Raw genomic sequence first — 22,071 nt, 5'->3', positions numbered from 1 at the left:
ATGGTATTTCTATTTTCAACCTTCTGAGGAAGTGCCATATTGCTTTCCAGAGAAGTTAGACCATTTTTCAGTCCCACCAGCAATGCAGGAGTGCCCCAGTCTCTCCACATCCTCGTCAGCATTTATTGTTCTCAACATTTTTGATCTTTGATGTTATTGCTGGTGTGAGATGATACCTAATTGTTGTTTTGATCCATTACTTTTTTTTTACCCTAGAAGCATTTCCTGGCTCTGCATCTTTGTCATTTGTGTGAAAAACTCTTTCTTGTTTCTTTGTGTGAGCTAAAATCTTCTGTTGTCTCCAAGACATTTTGATGTCATTGTATTTGTAATTGATGGTTGTATGTTGGTGTATTCTTAGACTCATCACCAACTGTCTCCTGATGGGCGTGATTACAGAATGGAAACATGTGCATCATTTTCCATTCATGCAACTCAATGTTAAGGTGGGTTCAGATAGTACTGACTGCTGTCATTGATCTGGTGGTATAGGAGCTGGTACTGGCTCTTTTCCAGTGGGTAGAGCTGCAGAGGGTAGGGTTGTGGTTGAGCTGTATAGGCATAGTTGATGTCTCCTTTTCAGGTGGGTCCAGAGGAAAAAACACACATAAGAAATCAAATTAACAGAAGAAACTAGCAAGCTACAGTGAGAAACAATATAGTAAGCGAGAAAAAAGAAAACAAAAATAAGCAGTAACTAGAAGAAAAAGATATAACTCAAAAGGAAAAGCGGATCAGGAAAAGAGAGCTGTAAAGAGAAAATAGTAACACAAAACAGGGAAGATGAAAAGAGAAAGAGACTAGAGAGTAGTAGAGAAAAATCTAGAGAAAAAAAATTAGAAGAGGAACAGAAGAAAAGAACAAACAAAAGTAGACATGGGAAGGATAAAATAAAGGCCATGAAAAGAGAGGAAGAAGAATAAAGAACAATCAAACAAAAACAATGAAATAACAAAATGAAAAAATAAAAAACCAGTGCAGCTGTTGGATCCACCCAAGGAACTCACAAGTTGGGTGCAGGAGGGAGGTGATGGCTGAGTTCCCAGCCCTGAATAGAATTTCTATTGGCCTAGGTGTTGTCTGTCTGGAAGCAGGTCATGGAGGCACTTCAGGTTGCTAGCTTCAGTGTCTGTGAGAACCAGAGGGAAGCTAGGCAGGCAGGGTAGCTGATTATGAAGGCTCCTGCTAGTTGAATTCTGGCCTGGTGGCTCTGTGGTTCTGCAGATCTGGAGCAGAGTCCACCTGAATCCAGGTGTCAAGATGGTGCAGTGGGCATCTGCTTCACCCTGGATTAAACCACATGGCTCAGAAATCCTGGAGAGCAGGGTCTGAAGTGGGAATAGGTGAGTGTGGGGGCCGGCCTATCTCTTTTATCCAGGGGAATGTGAAGAGAAAGAAGGAATCCCACCTTTTTAGTTGCCCATGTGAATCTCTGCCATCAGGCCACTATCTCTCTCTTCAAAGCTGCTGGCAAAAGTTCACGATGGCTGCATTGTGTCTGGTTGGCAGTCTATTCACCAGCCAGTTTCCTTCTTTTACCACAGTTACTCAGCTTCTCCTCCCAGCTGGTATTCAGTCCACTTTTTTAACCTTTCCTTTGATGCTCAGGGTTCCATAATTGTCCTCTGTGTCTATCTCATTTTGTCTCCAATAGCATTGTTGTAGAGGGTCTATAATGTATGTCTGTCTAGACCAGGCACTATCTAGCTATTCTGGTCTCAGGGCTGTGGAGGTTGAGACCTATGTGGTCCTTTAGTCTTTTGGACTAATTGCTTCCATGTGTTTTTGATTTTTGTCATTCTTTGCTCTTGATGGGGAGAGACCAATTGTTGTACCTTAGATGGCCTATCACAAGTTTTTTTTTTTAATGTTTTATTGTGAATTATATTATAGTTTACATGGGAGAACATTAGTTTTACATTAATTCTATCGTATATCGTTTCATTGCCATGGTTACAATCCCCTCCATGCATCATCAACCAACCAAAGGGTATACCCTACAAGCCTGCCCCCTACACTTCCCCCCTCCCCCCCCCCCCTCTGGTCTTCAGTACACAGTCGCTCTCCCTCTCTGGATCTAAAGTCCCCAGCTGCTCCATCTCTCCACGTCATCATCTCTGCCTCCAACTCAGGCATCACTGCTTCTCTGGGTAGGGTCCCGCTCTCGGCTCTTCTCCGTTGATGGTCCTAGGGACCTCCGCTCTTAGACTGGAAAGTTAATCACTTCCCTTCTTTGCTATGAAACATCTACCTTTACATTTCCAACCCTCACAATCAGTCCTGCTAACTATCACAAGTTTTGAAAACCCCAGTCACTACTCACACCAAAGCAGTATGTAGAACACTGTTATGTCACTGACCTTGGTGTTCTACACTGGTGTAGTTTTTAGTCTCTGCCTTTTGAATGTCTTAGTTTCAAGTTTTTTTGGTTTTAATTCTAGGAGTGGTATTGCTGAATCATGTGGTAGCTCTATTTTTAGCTTTCTGACACTTTTTTCCACAATTGCTGTACCATTTTGCATACTCATCAGCAATGGATAAGGGTTCCAATTTCCCTACATGCTCAGGACCATTTGTTATTTTGTTTTTAATTTTCATTAAAAATTTTAAAAAATATCCTTTAAAAAAAAAGTTTGTATTGTGAATTGAGTTATAGTTTACATGGAAGAATACCGGTTTTACACTCGTTTCGTTGCAATGATTACAATCTCCTCGGTGCACCATCATTCAAAGGTATTTGCTTCTATTTCCTCTGTTTTTTGTTTTGTTTTTCCATTTAAACAACCAAAGGCACATTCTGCAAGCCTGCCTCCTGGCCGCCAGCACACAGCCTTTCTCTTTCCATGAGTCTGGAGTCCTCAGCTGTTAGCTATCCTTCTAGTTGTTAAGTGCCATTAAGTGTTTCCAACTCATAGCGACTCTGTATAGGGTTTCCCAAGGAGCGGCTGGTGAGTTTGCACTGCTGACCTTGCAGTTTAAACCAATTTTGTGGTCCAGTGCTTGTCCTACATCACCATACCAGCATTCCATCCTAACAGGAATGGTATCTCATCATGTTTTTAATTTGCTCTGATAGCTTAAGATGCTGAGTGTCTTTTCATGTGTTTGGTAGCCATTTGCATGTCCTTTTGTTGAAATTGTCTTTACCCATTTTGATTGGATTGTCTTTTTGCTGTTAAGTTACTGAACTTTTCTGTATATTTTGGTTATTATATCCTTGCTGTGTATATAGTTTCTAAAGGTATTTTTCAAGGCAGTAACTTTTCTGGGTTTTTTTGGGAAAACTTTTTAAATTAAAATTTTTGTTTTATGAAGTGTCATTTATTTATCTTTTGCTGTTTGTGTGTTTGTTACTATATTAGACAGCCAATTGTTGAAGATAGATCTCATAAAATTGCTCCTATTGTTCTTCTAATAATTTTTTGGTTTAGTTTGCAGATTTAGGTCTTTAACCCACTTTGATTTTGTTTTTGTGTGTGGTATGAGGAAAGGATTCTGTTATCACTTTACTGCCTGTGTACATGCAATTTTCACAGCACTGTTTATTGAAGGGAGTCCTGGCACGGCACTGTGGGTTAATGCCCTGGACTGCAAAGTCGGTTTGAACCACAAGGTCGGCAGTTCAAGCTTACCAGGCGTTCCTTGGAAACCCCTATAAAGGGTTACTATGAACCAGAACTGACTAGATGTCACTTAACAACAATTTATTGAAGAGACTTTACTTTCCCCATCAAATGAACTTAGCACCCTTTTAAAAAATCAGTTAATGATGGATGTGTGGGTTTATTTCTGGACTCTCAACTCTATTTCATTGTTTTATGTGTGTATTGTTATACCAGTACCAGGCAGTTTTGATTATGCAGTTGTAAAATATATTTTAAATTGGTAAATTTGAGTCCTCCTACTTTGTTCTTCTCTTTCAATGCTGTTAGCTATTTGAGACTTCTTGCCATTCCATATATATATATATATTTGTAATATTTTTATTGTGAATTGAGTGATAGTTTACATGGGAGAACATCAGTTTTATACTCATAGTTTCATTGCAATGATTACAATCCTCTCCGTGCATCATCATTCAACAGTATTTGCTATTTGCTTCTATTCTATTACCTCTGTTTTTTGTTTTTGAGGGGGGTATGTACACAAAAACACTCAGGAATATATAATAATTTAAACAACCAAAGGGCACATTCTGCAAGCCTGCCTCCTTCCTGAGTGCCAGCACACAGGCTTTCTGTTTCTATAAGTCGAGTCCTCTGCTGCTCTATCTCTTTTGCTGGACAGCAAGTTTGGTTTGAACCGCAAGGTTGGCAAGTCAAGTTCACCAGCTGCTCCTTGGAAACCCTACACAGGGTCTCTATGACTCTGAACCAACTAGAAGGCAATGACAACGACAACATTCACAAGAAATATGAGCCTATAGTTTTCTTTTCCTGTGGTATCTTTGTCTGGTTTGGGTATCAGGGTTATATTTGCTTCACAGAATGAATTTGGAAGTGTTCCTTCCTTCTTTATCCTTTGAAAAGAGTTTAAACAGTATTGGCATCAATAATTCTTCTCACAATGCTTGGCAGAACTCCCCAGTGAAGCCAATGGGTCCAGCAATGATTCTACTTGATGTATATACAACTTTCGTTTTAAGAAGCAGGGAATTGTCTGCTTCATAGGTGAATACTGACACTGTAGTGACCACTATCTGGTATGCCAGGATGCTCTTTCTAGGCAAAACTCACATCCTAACTTTCCATGGTTATTGCTTACTACTGGAGATGGTTGGAGGCAAGAAGATAATTTACAGAAAATACTTGGCACTACCTCTCATACTTCGGACATATTGTCAGGAGGGACACCAGTCACTGGAGAAGGATATCATGTTTGGTAAGGTAGAGGGTCAGAGAAAAAGAGGAAGACTCCCCCACCCCAACAAGATGGATTGGCCAAGTGGCAGCATCGATGGACTCAAGCGTGTCAACAGTAATGAGGTTGGCCCAGGATCGGGCAGTGTTTCTTCTGCTGTGCATAAGGTTGCTATGGGTTGGTACCGACTCGATGGCACCTAACAACAACAACAACAACCTCTCATAAAGTAATTTATCAATAAATGTTAGCTAAGTTATTTTCAAATGTTTAGATATTTTCCTTCATGACTTAATTTTTTAATCTTTTTATTTACGTGGAGTTGCAGTAGAGAGGTTAAGAGTATAGACTGGAGTCTCACAAACCTGAATTCTATGTTTAGGAGGTAGTCACCAACTCTCTGCACCTCAGTTCCTTTACCTATACAACGGGAATGTTGACAACCTTCTGTGGGTATTTTAAGGTCTAAATGAGATAGGATATCTAAAGTGGTGAGCGCATAGCAGTTTCTTAGTAGTTGGCAGTTACTCTTTTCTATGTAACAGAATATATTAATAATGATTGGGACAGTCACAATAATGGACTATAGCTTGCAAATCCTTCTGAAAATCTCCCGTTGCTCTATGTAATCTTGGAGTTATTTGATATATTAATCATACAGATAGGCTTGGGGATACCCAAGCGGATACACCATCTTTCTGGGGGAACCTTTTTATTAGGTAACCATGGGAATGTTACAGAACTGTCAAAAGTATATGAAATCAACTAAGAAAAGACATAAAAAGAAAAAAACACCTGAATCAGTTAAAATTTTCATTTTGATAGAAAATAAAAAGTCTACCTTTTGGATGTTTATGAAGTTATTGGGTAAAAATATATTTTACTTTGCTTTAAACACACATTTAAAAAGATACTTACATTGTAATATACACCCTGACCAGGCCAAGTCAAGGCTTTCTTCTTTGAATCCGAAGGAAAATCAACCAGTTCGTATCTATAAGGATTACCTGAAAATTTCAGGAAAAGTATCATGCTGAATAAATAGGAATAGGCTTGTAACTAGTGGGCTTTATGGATATGTGGTGGTTATGTGCCGTGGAGTCAGTTCCAACTCATAGTGACCCTGCATAGGATTTCTGCGGCTGCAAATCTTTACGGGAGCAGAATGGCTCATCTTTCTTCCGCTTATGGATATAGTAAGTAGAAATACGCTAATTTCAGGTAGAAAGGAATGCTAGAGCACATTATAAATGTATAGTTATAGCTTGTGAATTACAACCTACTCTAGAGTTTTTGCTCCTTTATGGGCAGCTCTGACCCTGGTGCTCTCCGCAATACTGCTATGCTTTGTTAGTTGACACTGAGTCAGTTCTGACTCATGGTGACCCCATGTGTACAGAGTAGAGCTACTCTATGGGGTCACCAAGACTGTGATCTCCCAGAAGTAGAGCACCAGGCCTTCCTTCTGAGCCTCCTCTGGGTGAGTGTGAGAGGAGCCCATAACCATTGTATCACCCAGCAGGCCTAGGGGGCCCTATTACTACCCCTGTCTTGTTAATGACAGGGATCTCTCCTTAAGGAAATAAACCTTCACAAATCCTCTTTCTGGTCTCTGAAGGCTCAGGAAATACATTTCTATACTACCTGTTTCAGTGTTCCCTGCCTTAATATCAAGAGTTTTCAAAAAATGGAGTTAGTGCTTCTTTATCAAAAAAGGTAATCTGGTTCTAGAACCTACACTCTTAACTTACATGCTACTTATTTTTAATATGGAAGCATTAAAAAAGGTGGAAGAGTAGGAAAACTAACAGAGTATTTGTTCTTTATGTTGTTGTTAAGTGCTGTCAAGTCAGTTCTGACTCATAGGGACCCTGACTCATAGGGTTTCCAAGGAGTGGCTCATGGGTTTGAACTACCAACTTTGTGATTGGCAGTCTAGTTCAGATTCTACCATGCGACACCAGGAGACCTGAATAGAGTGTAATATAAAAAGAATTGTTCTGATCCAAAATCACATTTTACCTCTGGTCTTCAAAACTGTTGTATCATAAGGCTTCGTTGGCACAGTTGGGGGAAATGGCTGTTGGTTGCGTGCTTTAATGCAAGTGTAGAGCTCCTTGGGTGATGTGAAGGTTGGGAACATGGCACCGCGAGAGATGTGGGTATGGTAAGGGTGTTCAACAGGATACGGGCTGCAGATTTCTCTAAGAGTTCATTGAACAAACAAGAAAAGGCAAAGCAAAATGGTATGGAAAAAGTACAGCAAAATCAAAATGAACTGTCCAATATTTATTGGCACTCTTCTTTGTGCCAGGTATTGTTCTAGTCCATGGGGTATGGCAGTGAATCAGACAAAGTCCCTGTTCTCATGGAGTTGGCATTCTGATGGAATACAGGTTCCAGGTATACCATTAAACTTGGGAAACTGTTCTGATTTTGCTAAACAACAACAAAAAATAACAATAAAATTTATTTTATAAATCATACTTGGATTCTTTATCAGCAAATCAAGAATGCTTTCATAATTGGCATCAAATGCCTGAGGCATTAAGAGTGATGGACAAATTTGGAAACGGGGTGATGGTTAAGCAAGACGATAAATGTAATTGATGTCACTGACTTGTACATGTAAAAAGTTTTGTTACATAAACATGTGTGGTTGTTAGCTGCTGCTGAATCACTTTAACTCATGGACAAATGAGCAAAATGCTGCCGAGTCCTGTACTATTCCTATGACTGGTTGTGGATGGGACCGTTGCAATCTGGGGAGTCTTCCGAAGTAGACTGCCAGACCTTTTTTCCTGGTCTGTCTTAGTCAGAAAGCTCCACTGGCACTTGTTCTGCTTTAGCAACATGTGAGTCTAGAGACTTGCATGTTGTGCAGGAAGCGCACTGGCCAGGAATTGAACCCAGGTCTCCATTCTATGATTAAACTGCCACTGCTCTCTATATATTTAAAAAAAAAAAAAATCAAGTAACAAAAAATACCAAGTAAAAGAGACCTGAATTTTGTAGCTTTCAGAATACCACAGGAGAATTTCTAGTTGTTTTCATCTCCTGTCTCTACCCTTAAGGGGATTGGAAAAGATTCCAAGTATGTATGGTACAGTTTTGGGCACAAACTTGCACTGAAGTTTCAGCCCAATCCACCTTGTTTTTTCAAAAGAAATCAGCTAACAAAATAGCCTGTTTATATGCACAATCCTGTTTAGAAATAAGGAACCCAAATAGCCAGTATACTGAAGAAAAGAAAAAAGATCACAGGGAGAGAATTTTCCTAGTATTTGGAGAACATGCAGGAGTTGAGGAAATCTTTCTGGGTACTGTCTAAATGCACAGGGAAAGAACTGGAAATTCAAGTAGAAACGAGCAAGACTAGGGAAACCTCCAGTCTCCAGAGAGCACAGGCATGCAGCAAGAAGTCCCAGCTGGGAGAAGAGCTAAAGGAAGAGTTTAAAACATTAATTGAATATGTAATCGTAATCCATCGAAGCTGTGGGAAAGCCTTTTAACATCTGCATGCATCTGGCCAGCATAAAGATATAAGTGTCTTATGATTATTGGTACTGTTGTTGTCAACCATTTCAGGCAGTGCCCCTGAGTATCATTCCTGCTCACTCAACATTTACAGTGCCTGATGACCTCCCACGTTACCTGCTGACATATATTCTGTAGACAGTGGATCAGTATTACTACTACTTCATAAAATCATCATAAACATTTTCTTAAACTACATGCAAGCCCATAAGAAACAGTAATAAAGTTCAGAAGTCCCTTCCACTGATTCCACATTTTACCAGCACAATCTCAGAAGAACCCAGGAGAATCCAAATGAATCTTCTACCCAGATAAGTGCTGTTGCATCAGCTCTGACTCATAGTGACCCTGTATAAGGTTTTCAAGGAGCAGCTGGTGAATTGGAACTGCTGACCTTGTAGTTCAATGTTTTATCCTACCAGTACCACACCAGGACTTCTAGCCCATATTAAGGCAACCATATTTCAACTTACTCCATCAATAATACTTTCTAAGTAAGCTTCATGACTAAATGTATACTGGTTACTAACAATATTCGAAACCTAGCCTTTTTATCTTACTCCGTATGGTCCCCAGAATCTCCTTCCTCTTTGTCAAGCTCCCCTGCTTTAAATGTACAAGACTCTTTCTTAGAAAACAGGCTAAAGCCTGTTTGTTGTGTTGTTGTAAGGTGCCATCTAGGTGACTTTCGATTCATAGCGAGTCTATGTGACAAAGTAGAACTGTTCTACAGGGTTTTCTAGGTGTAATCTTTACGCTAGCAGATCATTAGGTCTTTCTCCCATGGAACAGTGAGGTGGGTTTGAACCACCAATCTTTCAGTTAGCAGCAGTGTGCTTAACCATTGTGCCACTAGAACTCCTGACTTTACACTAGACCACAGCAAACTCCAGCCTTTTCTGACTCTGAACACTCTCTGTATACACAAATGTGGACTGGCTTATTCACACAAATGTTATTAATGAAACTATAAATGCTCCTTTGTTTTTAAACAGATATGTAAGAAGAAATTGACTTGAGGGGCTCAGTTTCCTATAGAATCCACTGAGTTGGATACTGGACAATCATTCTGTAGTTCATCCAGTATTCATTCACTGAAAGAGCGCACCCCTGGACCACAAGGAAGCCAGACAGTGGAATCCTGGAGTGCTTGATGTGTGTCCTCATGGAGTCACAGAATGCCCTTACACCAGGCTGTGTCTTCAGCAGTGATGACGAGGCACTTTTTAAGCAAAGTAAATATGAGTTGTTGTTGTTAAGTACTGTGGAGTCGGTTTCGACTCAGTGACCCTGCACAGGGTTTCCGAGCCTGTAAATCTTCACAGGAGCAGAAAGCCTCATCTTTCTCTGGCGGAATGGCTGATAGTTTCGAACTGCCGACCTTGATGTTAGCAGCCCGATTTGTATCCACTATGTTATACGAGTAGTATAAAAAAAAGTGTCTGGTAATAACTGAGGGAAATATTTTACTATAACACCTTAAAGCTATGGACTGGGTTGTGTCTTGAGAAATGCATATTGTGAGATTTTATCCAATTTCTTTTATCTACTACAAAGGTTATTTTGTTTTGTTTTAAATTATAAAAAATTACCTTCAAAATGGAAATAAATTTCAATTCCCATTTAAGTTGTATTAAATGGCCATAACATATTTTATTCCTTTAAATTCTTTAAGGCTATTAGAAAATAAGTATGTTTTTATATTAAATGATTAATAAAGTTTACTTTTCACTTTGTATTTTGAGCCCCAACACAGAGAGGAAATAGCAAGCTCAAGGCAGAATATTAAGCCCTCTTCTCACCACATACACACATATTCAAATGCAGGAATTAGGCTGGGTTTCCTATAGTCTCAGAAAAACCCTATACTGGATAGCTGGGAGTCAGAATTGACTCAGTGACCAGTGGGTTTAAACACTGTTGTTTTTTTGTTTTTTAACTTTAGCCTTTTGAGCAGGTCTTTTGCTTTAGTGGAGACAGTTTTTGGCATGCAGCTTAGCATTTTCAGTTAAGATTGGTATGGCACACCAGCATGTGTACTGAGTGCCCAGATCTTGGCTTCTATCACTACACCCAGTCAAGGATCCAGGACTCTTTGGACAAATGGTTGCTTTGAGCACTGGGACAGGAAATATACTAAGAAAGCCAGGTGCATTTTGTAGTATTAAAAAGTAGGAAAACACTAAAATAAAATCCACACAATGATGGAATATGTATGACAAAGGGATTCTGAAGCCAACTCAAAGTGCTCCCAATAATCACCCTAAGCAAAGACATATGGGAGGGCTTCAAAAAGTTAATGGGAAAATGGAATGAAAATATAATGGAATTTTTTCATGAAATTTTAGAAGCCCCCTCGTGTAACAGCATTGGATTAAAAATCAAAACGTAAGTAAATAGCCCTGAGCCCATAATGATATGAATATATTAGTTAATAAAGAAATAAATGAGGATCAGAAATATTGCCCATGCAGAAGAATGCCATATATTTATATATACATTCTGTCCAGATTCCTTAAGTGTGGCTGCACATAGTGACTTTCTCCTAAAAAGCACACTAGACAGAGAGGGAAACAAAAGAGTAACTTTACAGCAGACAAACCTGTCAAGCACTTCACGGCCAGATGATCAAGACCAACATCAGCAATGTGGCTCTAGAGGATAAACATTGGACTGCTAACCACAAGGTCAGTTACTCCTCAAAATCCTATACAGGGTCCATGAGTCAGAATCAACTAGGTGGCACTTAACAAAAGCCCTTGATAGGATGTGATGAAAATCATATTTTACCTCTGTGGTCTTCTTCCCCAAAACACATTACCCTGGTCTGATTATGAGAAGGACTCCTGGTGTGGTGCTGTAGGATCAGCACTGGCCTGCAAACCACAAGGTCAGCAGTTCAAACCCACCAGTTGCTCCTTGGAAACCCTATACAAGGTCACTATGACTTAGAACTGACTCGATTGAACTTAAAACAACAATTGTGAGAAACAGACCCGACAAACCCCAATTGGGGATTGCAAATACCTGACCAGTAATTCTAAGAGCTGTCAAGATTATCCAAAACAAAGAAAAGTATGAGAAACTATCACAACCAAGAAAAGTCTAAGGAGTCCTTAGATGAAATATTTTCATAAATGTTATACAGTATTCTGGAGTACTGGTGTGGTACTATAGGATCAGCACTGGACTGCAAGGTTGGTTTGAACCACAAGGCTGGAGGTTCAAACTCACCCCATTTCAACAAGAAACAACCTGGAAGATTAGGTACACTTTTGTAATTCTAAGCCTGCAAGTACAGAGTTTAAATAAAAATACAACCTTGTAATGGTTCCCTATACAGGGAACTATGAGTAGGAGCTGACTCAATGGCACTTAATGACAACATACAGTATTATTCTACATGGGATCCTCCAACAGAAAACAAGGACATTAAAACTGAAGGAATATGAATAAAGCATGGACTTAAATTAGTAATAATATAGTAATATTGGTTCATTAATTGTGGCAAATGTTCCATGCTATTGTAAGACATTAATAGGGGAAATGGTGTAGGGCATATGGGAACTCTCTATACCAATTTCCCAGTAATTTCATAAATCTCAAACTATTCTAGAATGAAAGTTTACTTTAAAAAAAGATTGGTAGAAGATATAATTGGAGTAAGTCAATATAATTACCTTGGACTTGTACCAGTCTCTCTTCCCAGTTGTTAAAAAGAAAAAAAAGCAAGCTTTCACAAAAAATTTCACTAGACCTCATATTTCTCTAAGATGTGGGGACTACCACTGTCTTTTTCTTGCTTATAATATGGAAAGAAAATATCAGTTGTATACTTACTCTACCGTAGCATTGGGTGGTTTGGGAATCCTAGAATAGGAACAGGAAACAAATAATATTAAGGATAGTAATACTAAGTATTTTAAAATGCTATATTCCTATTAGAAATTTGCTTAAAAAATAAAGATGTGTCCCATTTCCAAATTATAGTGTCACAAGAAAATCTTGGTTGACTTCAGGAACACTGAATATTGACAAGATAGAAAAATATGACGACATTTCTGTATCCAAGTTGTCTACTGGTCAATTTCGTTTTCCATTTCATTTATTCTAACTCTGTCCCACTCATACTTTTTGTATTTCTTTTGGCAGTGAAGGGACAGGGCCAGCCTACTGCTCACTAGTCTCCTTGACATTCACTTGCATATTTAGGCAGCAGCCCGAGAGCCCTGAAGGAGCCTGGTATCACGCATGTGATGCAATGACATCACCTAACGTGACCTAAAGGTGACCTGGATCGAGAGGATATGTAAGTACTGTGTGTGCTTTTTCCCTTTGCCCAGTTACTAATTGCCTGTGATAATAAATGTTGCCAGTCAACCGAGAGACTGGAACAAAACTATCTAAGCTCCTGGGAGCATGTCTCTTTCAGTACCAGTTCACTGCTGAACAATTCTGAGCCTTGTATGCCAAGAAATGATACTGCAGCCCTGCAACAAAGTCCATTCTAGTGAGGAGAAGCTATCCATTTACACTGGAATTTAATAATTAATTTCAGCCTAGGAAAAGGGGCTTCTGAGATTTCAGACATGAAAGAGGAGTGGAATGTTATCAATTCAGTTAACATCGAATATATTCTTTATTTTTATTGTAAGTTCCTTCTAGCTAGAGGAACTTCACTAGAAAGTGGCATGTAAATGATAAAATTTTATTATCCTATAATAAATATATTATAAACACGCAATTCACAGGAACCATTACAAGGTTGTATCTTTATTTAAACTCTGTACTTGCAGGCTTAGAATTACAAAAGTGTACCTTATCTTCCAGCTTGTTTCTTGTTGAAATGGGGTGGGGAGGTGATGGATACAGCAACCCATGAGATCTACAGTTATGAGATTGACTGGTGGTGGGGATATGCCGTGGAGTCAATTCTGACTCACAGTCACCCTGTACAGGGTTTCTGAAGCTATAAATCTTTACTGGAGAAGAAGGCCTCATCTTTCTCCCATGGAGCAGCTGGCAGATTTGAACTGCTGACATTGAGGTTAGGAACCCACTATCCTACCAGAGTCCTGGTGTGGCACTGTGGGTTAATGCACCAGACTGCAGTTTGAACTGCAAGGTCAGTGGTTCAATCTCACCAGTGGCTCCTTGGAAACCCTCTACAGGGTCGCTATGGGTCGGAACCGACTTGATGGCACTTAACAACAACAACCCTACCAGAGCTCCTTAGATTGTCTTCTGTATGTAAAGCATTAAATTGGCATCTAAAATTGTTCATAAGTAACAAATTTACCTAGGATATTGACAATACGCGTAAAAATGATCAGATCCAAAAATGAGCAAAAAATAATTTTAAATCAAAAGAAAACTTTAAAAAATGTTAAAATGTGAAGGGGGAAATAAAAATAATCTCTCAAAAAAGCCACTTCTTTAATCCAGCCAGTCCATCAATTTATTGCCATGCCATGTTCTAAAAAAATCCACTGATCACAAGCTGCCTCATCTTTCTCTCACAGAGATACTAGTGCTATCAAACTGATCATCCTTCATTTAGGAGCTGAGAGCTTTCCCTCTGTCCTAGCTACAGGGCTCCACAGTTACGGTTTTGCTGTTGCAACAAATTTCAGGTCTTTTGGGCTCCCTCTAGTGGCTCAATTATATATCTTAACTTTTGTTTTGTTTTGTTTTTCTTAAAGCACTTTCCTGTTACTTGAATCCTATTTATTCTTACCTATTTACTGGAGTCCTAGTGTGGCGCTGTGGGCTAATGTGACTGCAAAGTCATTTGAACTGCAAGGTCGGTGGTTCAAACTCACCTGCTGTTTCGATATAGGGGGTTGCTATGGGTCACTTATACAGGGTTACTATGGGTTGGAATTGACTCAATGGCACTTAACAATAACAATTCCTTACTCAAGGAGCTTGGTTGCGCAGAGGTTAAGCACTCTGTTACCATTCGAAAAGGTTGGGATTGAAAGCTACTAGCCACTCCTCGGGAGAAAGACGTGACAGTTTGCTTCCATAAAGAGTACAACCTCAGGAATCCTATGCGGCAGCTCTACTCTGCCCCCTAGGGTTGCTGTAAGTCTGCACACAGCAATGTATTTTTTTTTCTTTAAATTTTTATTAAAAAAATGAGACTGGTGGTTGGTGGTGATTGTGTACCATTGAGTCGGTTCCTACTCATAGTGAGGCTGCATAGGGTTTCTGACGCTGTGAATCTTTACAGGAGCAGAATGCCTCATTTTTTTTTACCCCCACAAAGCAGCTGGTAGATGCGAACCTAGGTTAGCAGTCCAGCTCCTTAAAGAAGATTTAGGAAATAATTTCATTAAGAGTTATTTGTAGATGGAAGGAGGCCTGGTATCATGTTGTTGTTGTTAAGTGCCATCGAGTCGGTTTGACCCACAGCGACCCTGTACAGGGTTTCCGAGGGTGTAAATCCTTACGGGAGTAGAAAGCCTCATCTTTCTCCCGCGGAGCGGCTGGTAGTTTCAAACCGCTGACCTTAAGGTTCGCAGCCCGATTCGTAACCACTATGCTACCAGAGCTCCTGGTATCATAGTGGGTTACAAATTGGGCTGCTAATTGCAAGGTCAGCAGTTGGAAACTACCAGTCATTCTGTGGGAGGAAGATGAGGCTTTCTGCTCCCTTGAAGATGTGGTGGTGGTGGTGATGTGCTGTAGATAAAGTTTCTGAGGCTGTAACTCTTTATGGGAGCAGAAAACCTTATCTTTCTCACGCAGAACCGCTGGTAGTTTCGAACTGCTGACCTTTAGGTAAGCAGCTTGGCTCGTAACCCACTTTGCTACCAGGGCTCCTTCCACCTACAAATAATTCGTAATAAAATTCTTTCCTAAATCTTCTTTAAGGAACCCTGACTGGTAGCTAGCGTAGTTGATTATGAGCTGGGCTGCTAACCTCCAGGTGTACAGCCTCAGAAACCATATATAGGGTCGCTATGAATCAAAACCAATTTCATGGCACACCACTACAACCATCACCACCATTTGTAGATGGTAACAACAAACTGCTGTCATAAAATTCTGATTAAAATTTTTCTTAAGGGCTATTGTGAGATTTCCAAGGTATCTTTAAAAAAAAAAATGCAATGGATAATCTTGAAAGATGAGGCTTTCTGCTCCTGCAAAGATTTATAAGCCTTGGAAAATCTACACAGGGCTCCTATGAGTCGGAACTGACTCAACAGCACTTAACAACAACAAGGGTTAAATAGGTCAAAGGCAGGGAAACAGACTAAAATGACTTGTATACTAACCCCTCCAACATTATTCTGTTGTATTTTACATTTTTCTTTACTTATTTAAATGCCACAAACTATTAGTGGGTTTTTTTTTTTTTTGTTATTTGTTTCATCTTAGATTCTGTATTAATGATCTCCGTTTTAAAAGAGAGAGAGAAGAACAATTTTGTTTCTCATCTGCAGAATTAGCACTGGACTGTTAACCTCAAAGTTGGTAGTTCAAACATACCAGATGTTCCTCAAAAACCTTATGCAGGATCGTTATGAGTCAGAACTGATTCGATGGCACTTAACAATAAAAGTTCTCCTTTCAAGGCTATATAGTAATCATATAACTTATTTCCACTTAAAAATGTTATTATATTTCACGTAAGGAAAAAAACTGCAAAGCCCAACTTACAAAGAATCATTTCCATAGACATCACTTTTTTTGTTCTGTGTCAAATAATAGAGTTGTTCAATAGGAAGTTTTCTGAAAGAAAGAAAAAAAGATAATTAAACATTACAAAAAATTAACACAGTGTAGTAGTGAAACAGTAAAAGACAAACTAGTATTACTATGTGTATATAATGGGGAACTCTATACAGTAAGCACTGGAATGCAAATCACAAGGTCGATGGTTCGAGCCCATCAGCTGCTCTGTGGGAGAAAGATGATGCTTTCTATTCCTGCAAAGATTTTTAAAGCCTTGGAAACCCTATATAGGGTTGCTGTCAGTCAGAACCAACTTGATAGCACTTAACCATCACCACCACCTGCTCCCACCAAGATGTACAATCTAAGAAATCCTACACAGGGTCACTGTGAGTCAGAAACTACTCGACAGCACTTAACAACAACATGTATATATACAAATAGGAGTCCTGGTGGAGCAGTGGATTAAGCAGTGGGCTACTAATTGAAAGGTCAGCAGTTTGAATACACCAGCACTTTTCTGGAGAAGGATGAGGCTGTCTGTTTCCATAAAGATGTACAGCCTCAGGCTTCCTATGGAGATGTTCTACTCTTTCTATAGGTTTACTGTTAACTCAGAAACACCACCATAGCACAGGGTTTTGGTCATGGAAATTTAGTATAGAAAAGGTGGCATTTTAAATCAATGGAAAAGGATGTACAAATCATGCTATACACATAGATGTTGTTAAGTGGAGTCCACTCATAGAGACCCTATGTTTCCAAGGAGTGGCTAGTGGGTTTGAACCTTCGACCTTTTGGTTAGCAGTCCAGTGCTTATCATACAGCGCCATACCAGGATGCCATAATGCATAAATAACATTATCTATTTGGAGAGGAAATTATATCTCTATTTCACACTATTCACAAAGATAACTTCAGATGAATTAAAATTCCTGTTGTTATGTGCACACCAGCATTACAGTAAGAAATAAAACCTGTAAAATATTAAAAGACAAAACACAAGAATATGGTGAGTGGGTTTGAATGGCCAACATTTCAGTTAGCAGCTGAGCACTTAAGCATTGTACCACTGGGCTCCTTATATATTATCTATAATGCATATATTGTAGACCACAATGAGAAACTAAAAAGCCTGAGGTAGATCTACTGTAGAGAGAAAAGAAAACCCAAGTTGCCTAATACTATCCAGTGATTCCACACATAAAATAAGACCTCATAGTCTCACTTATAATTATGTAAATGTAAAACTGAAGGTGTAGAAGAAGACACACCAACGTGGTAATGGTGATTACCTTTAGGAAGGAAACAGGGATCTTATCTGCAATGTCTCACATTGTAGTGTTTGTTCATTGTAGTGTTGCAGCTGCCCACTATCTTTTGAACAGCCATCCTGTATTTTTGTAGTGAGTCTGTACTGCGAATTGCATCTATCCAACATAAACTGAAAGGAAATTTGCTTCCTAGTCTCTGAGATCGACCTAGGAGTGTGAGGGTTATTTATACCCCCCAAAAATGCTCACCTAAACCACCCGTCTATTGAGGATGCTCCTAGTAATTAAAACTCACTGCTGTCAAATCCATACCGATTTATAGAGACCTTATAGACAGAGTAGAACTGTCCCATAGGGTTTCCAATGTTTATGATAAATCATTTTTAACACTTTTTATTGTGACTGAGTGAAAGTTTAAAGAGCAGATCATCAATTTTGCATTCAAGAAATCATACACTTCATTTCAGCGATCACAATCCCTTCCATGTAACATCAGTTATTCTACTTCCTCCTTGTGATATTTACTTCCATTCCATCCTCCTTCCCAACCCTTCTGAACTTTGTCCTTAGGTAAGTGTTGCCCTATTGGTCTTGAATGGTTGGCCACTCCCTGGTGAGCATACCTGACTAGTGTTGTGGTTCCCCCTCTGTACCTATCTACTACTTGGCTAGATAACTGAGCCAGGAGGGTGAGTTCATTTCCAGATTTGAAGGGTGACCAAGGCCATAGTCTCAGGTTACTCCAGTCTCTTTCTGACTAGCAAGCCTGATCTTTTTTAAAAATAATTTTGCGTTTAGTTCCACATTTTCTCCCATTCTCTCCAGGATCTTCTAATGTGATCCTTTTTAGAACAGTTGTTAGGGAATAGCCAGGCATCCTCTCATTTTTCTGGTCTCAGGGTCATGGAGACTGATGTTCATGTGCTCTATTAGTTCCTTACACTAACTGGATCCAAGCATCTTCAATTGTCATGACTCTTTTTGCCTCTGCATCGGGAGAGACCAATAGTTACACCTTATTCAAGTCTGTAACCTTTATGGAAGCAAATTCTCCCACAGAATAGCAGGTGCATGCAAACCACCAACCTATTGGTTAGCAGCAGGATGTTTTCACCACTCTGCCACCAGGTCTCCTTCATAATAATAAGGCCAATAAAACGACAGATTCTCTGCATTTCCACCAGGTTTTCTCCAGCCATCTGGTGCTGGCTCAATGCCTTCATAAAGTTATCATGGGGTCAGGCACAGAAATTATACACAGACTCAGCAATAGGAATGTCCCATCATCAAAACTGACCTGGCTATCATTACATTTGAGTTTGTCACCAGAAGCAACCCACCCTAAGCACGTACTGGGGTATCACAGTCTTGGGTGTACTAGTCAGCAATCTGGTGATTACATTTGTTATTGTTGTTAAGTGCCGTTGAGTCAGTTTTGGCTCATAGCAGCCCTGTATAGGGTTTCCAAGGAGTGACTGGTGGGTTTGAACTGCCAACTTTGTGGTTAGCAGTTCAGTGCTGATCCTACAGTGTCACACGTTGTTGTTCTTGTTAAGTGCCATCGAATCAGTTTTGACTCATAGTGACCCTGTAAAGGATTTCTGTGGAGCGCTGGTGGGTTTGAACTGCTGACCTTGTGGTTCACAGTCTAGTACTAATCCTATAGTACCATTAATCCTGCAGTCCTTTAGTGAAGAGTTAATGTGACATTTAATTTGCTGCTCAGATTTTTTTTTTTCTTTCTCTTCAGTTTGAATCTGTGTTTTGCATAAAGTTTCTGAAAGAGTAACTTTAAGATTTATCAATTATTATTGAAATACTTTAAGACTTGAAAATAATTCTTGGTAGATTCTAAGACTATTATCAAGATTGATGAATATATTATAAAGTGAACATTCTAATAACTAAGAACATCTGTACCAATTAGAGAAACTATTTGCTCAAAGAAAAACACTTTTAATTTAATATATTTTTCTCTCTCAGGAATACTTCCATTTAGTTTTAGATAAGATGGGATAGGCAAGGGAATTAAATTAATCAAAATTTCTGATCACAATACTTAAGTGTCTCTTAGGACAGCAAAAAGCAGCATAAACACAGATTGAACTGATTCCACAATTAGAAATTATAATTAGTTTTTCCATCTGTGTTTTTTTAAATAATAGCTTTTAGAGTAGTTTTAGATTTACAGGAAAAAATGAGCAGAAAGTACAAAGAGTTCTCCCATACCGTTTCTCCTATGATAATATCTTACATTAGCATGGCACAGTTCACATTTTTATTCTTTGTGTTATACAGTCTTAAGGACTTTGACACTGTCTCTTTTCATAAGCAGTAAAAGCAGTAAGTTTAGAGACATATTTAAGTCAATGCAGGACTCATACTAGACACAAAGAAACATGGATAATAAAGATCTCTAAATAAATGACAGGTTACCTTGACCAGGTTTCTCCACCAAATCCATAATGCTGATGTCCTTTACCCATGAGACGAGGAGGTTCACATTTTGGCCTGTGTTCCTCAGGGAGTGAAATGGGCATTATCCCACCATATTCCCTATCAGCACCCCAGGGGAGCCGGCATGGTTGGAACAACTCCCTGAATTCCTGATACCTGTGAAAAAAGAGAGACTTAAGAAACTGCTTCAGAAAGAACTAAAATTCTTATAATTGTTTATATCATTATAAGAACACAGACAAAAATTCTCAATGTAGATTATGATACATACCGGTTACTTAGGCATTTTGGGGCCCTTAAAGGAATGAGAAGAACTTCTTGAGAATCTATAGATTTTTTTTTTTTTTTTTAAATGGGAAGTATTGTGAAGGATTTATAAGTTGCCATCGACTTGACAGCACTAGGTTTGGTTTGGTTTTTACTGGGAAGGACCTAAAGCTACTTGATCTGAAGTTCTGTCTAGAGCTTCTGTAACAGTGGTTCTCAAAGCCTGGTCTCCTAAAAACTTGTTATGTGCCATCAAGTTGGTTCCAACTCATAGAAACCCTGTATAGGGTTTCCCAGGAGTGGCTGTTGGGTTTGAACCACCGACTGTGTGGTTATCAGTCTAGTGCTTATCCTACAGCACCACATCAAGACTCTTGAGAGCTTGTTAGAAATTCAGCTTCTCAGGATCCAACTCAGACCTGGAATCCTGGTGTGGTGCTGTAGGATAAAATCATGGACCAAAAGTCAGTTTGAACCACAAGGTGGGTGGTTCAAACTCCGCAGCCGCTCCTTGGAAACCTTATTACAGGGTTATTATGACTCAGAACCAATTTGACGGCACTTAACAACCCAGATCTATGAATCAGAATCTGTAGGGTTGGAGCCCAGTAATGCTTTAACAAAACCTCCAGGTGATTCTTATGCATGCTAAAATTATCTTCTGTAGAAAGCAGGCCCTCAATAGTCCCTCCCTTACAATTAAGTGGGTAGGGGACATGGAACTTTACTATATTGGCTGGTGGGGTTTAGCCTGGTCTTGAAAATGAAGAGTTCAGATTATTTTTTTCTTGCTCTTTCTTAACACAGGAGTGAAGGGCAGAGAACCCTATCTTGTTGACTGTTCAACAGTACCTTGCCTCAGTGTCTTGACATATATATAGAAAGTGCTCAATAGTCTGTTGAGTAACTGCATGTATGAGGTAATGATTTGTGTCTTGGACTGCAGCCCTTGGCTAAGGAGCGGGCTTCACAAAACTTTGAAGGATATATCTGACAAAAGATCTGCTTCCTTTATTTAGGAATGACTTAATGACTTCCAGTATCCAATAATGGCAGGCTAGGTTGTTTGCACCAACTATTGAAAACAATCCCATTGAAAACAATCACAAATACTGAAAAGGAAAAGAAAATTCAGAGAAGTAAAGAAACAGAGGTAAAGGGCAGCAGCAACTCTCGCAAATTTACACCTAAGCTTTAAGGCCTTGTAGAGTGAAGGATACAGAAATCAGAGTTAGGGGCCAGGTCTAAAGGAAACCATCTCTGCAGTATGCTGAGTCCCCCAACAGCCTACACTGACACTTTAAGATGGAGACAAAAGAGTGGCCCTTCGCTCAAGTTTGGTATTACTTCCCTGTTGTTGTTGTTAGGTGCCATCAAGTCGGTACCAACTCATAGCAACCCTATGCATAACAGAATGAAACGCTGCCCAGTCCTGGGCCAACTTCACAATTGTTGCCACGCTTGAGCCCATTGATGCTGTCATTTTGTGAATCTATCTTGCTGGGGGTCTTCCTCTTTTTCTCTGACCCCTTCACCTTACCAAACATGATACTCTTCTCCAGCGACTGGCCCCTCCTAACAATATGTCTGAAGTATGAGAGACAAAGTTTGGTCATCCTGGCCTCCAAGAAGCACTCTGGCTGCACTTCTTCCAACACAGATCTGTCAGTTCTTTTGGCAGCCATGGCACTTTCAATAGTCTCCTCCAACACAACTCAAAAGCATCAATTCTTCTACAGTCTTCCTTATTCACTGTTCAGCTTTCATATGCATATGAGGTTATTGAAAATACCATGGTTTGGGTCAGGCGCACCTTAGTCCTCAAGCTGACATCTTTGCTCTTCAACACTTTGAAATGGTCTTGTGCGGCTGATTTGCCTAATGCAATACATTGTTTGATTTCTTTTTTTTCCCCATGCGAGTAAAATTTTACTAACAGTAATACAAAAACAGCTGCAAACATACATTGACAGAGAACTTCCTGAGGTTC

General features: G+C 39.5%; 1 protein-coding gene across 1 annotated transcript in view; it reads right to left on the bottom strand.

Annotated features, from left to right (window-relative positions):
- The window catches only part of LOC102813728 (chromosome unknown open reading frame, human C7orf31), a 51,241-nt gene that overhangs the window by 17,473 nt on the left and 11,697 nt on the right, over nucleotides 1–22,071 (bottom strand). Inside the window, exons 2-6 of the mRNA XM_006832201.1 lie at nucleotides 19,794–19,970; nucleotides 16,069–16,140; nucleotides 12,238–12,267; nucleotides 6,883–7,064; nucleotides 5,779–5,867 (exon numbers count right to left, since the gene is read on the bottom strand). Coding sequence (XP_006832264.1) covers nucleotides 5,779–5,867; nucleotides 6,883–7,064; nucleotides 12,238–12,267; nucleotides 16,069–16,140; nucleotides 19,794–19,970 — 550 coding nt within the window. The remainder of the gene's footprint in view (nucleotides 1–5,778; nucleotides 5,868–6,882; nucleotides 7,065–12,237; nucleotides 12,268–16,068; nucleotides 16,141–19,793; nucleotides 19,971–22,071) is intronic.

The sequence above is a fragment of the Chrysochloris asiatica genome, unplaced genomic scaffold, assembly GCF_000296735.1.
Source record: "Chrysochloris asiatica unplaced genomic scaffold, ChrAsi1.0 scaffold00006, whole genome shotgun sequence".
Classification (NCBI taxonomy): Eukaryota; Metazoa; Chordata; class Mammalia; order Afrosoricida; family Chrysochloridae; genus Chrysochloris; species Chrysochloris asiatica.
This window is presented reverse-complemented; position numbering and strand designations above follow the sequence as displayed.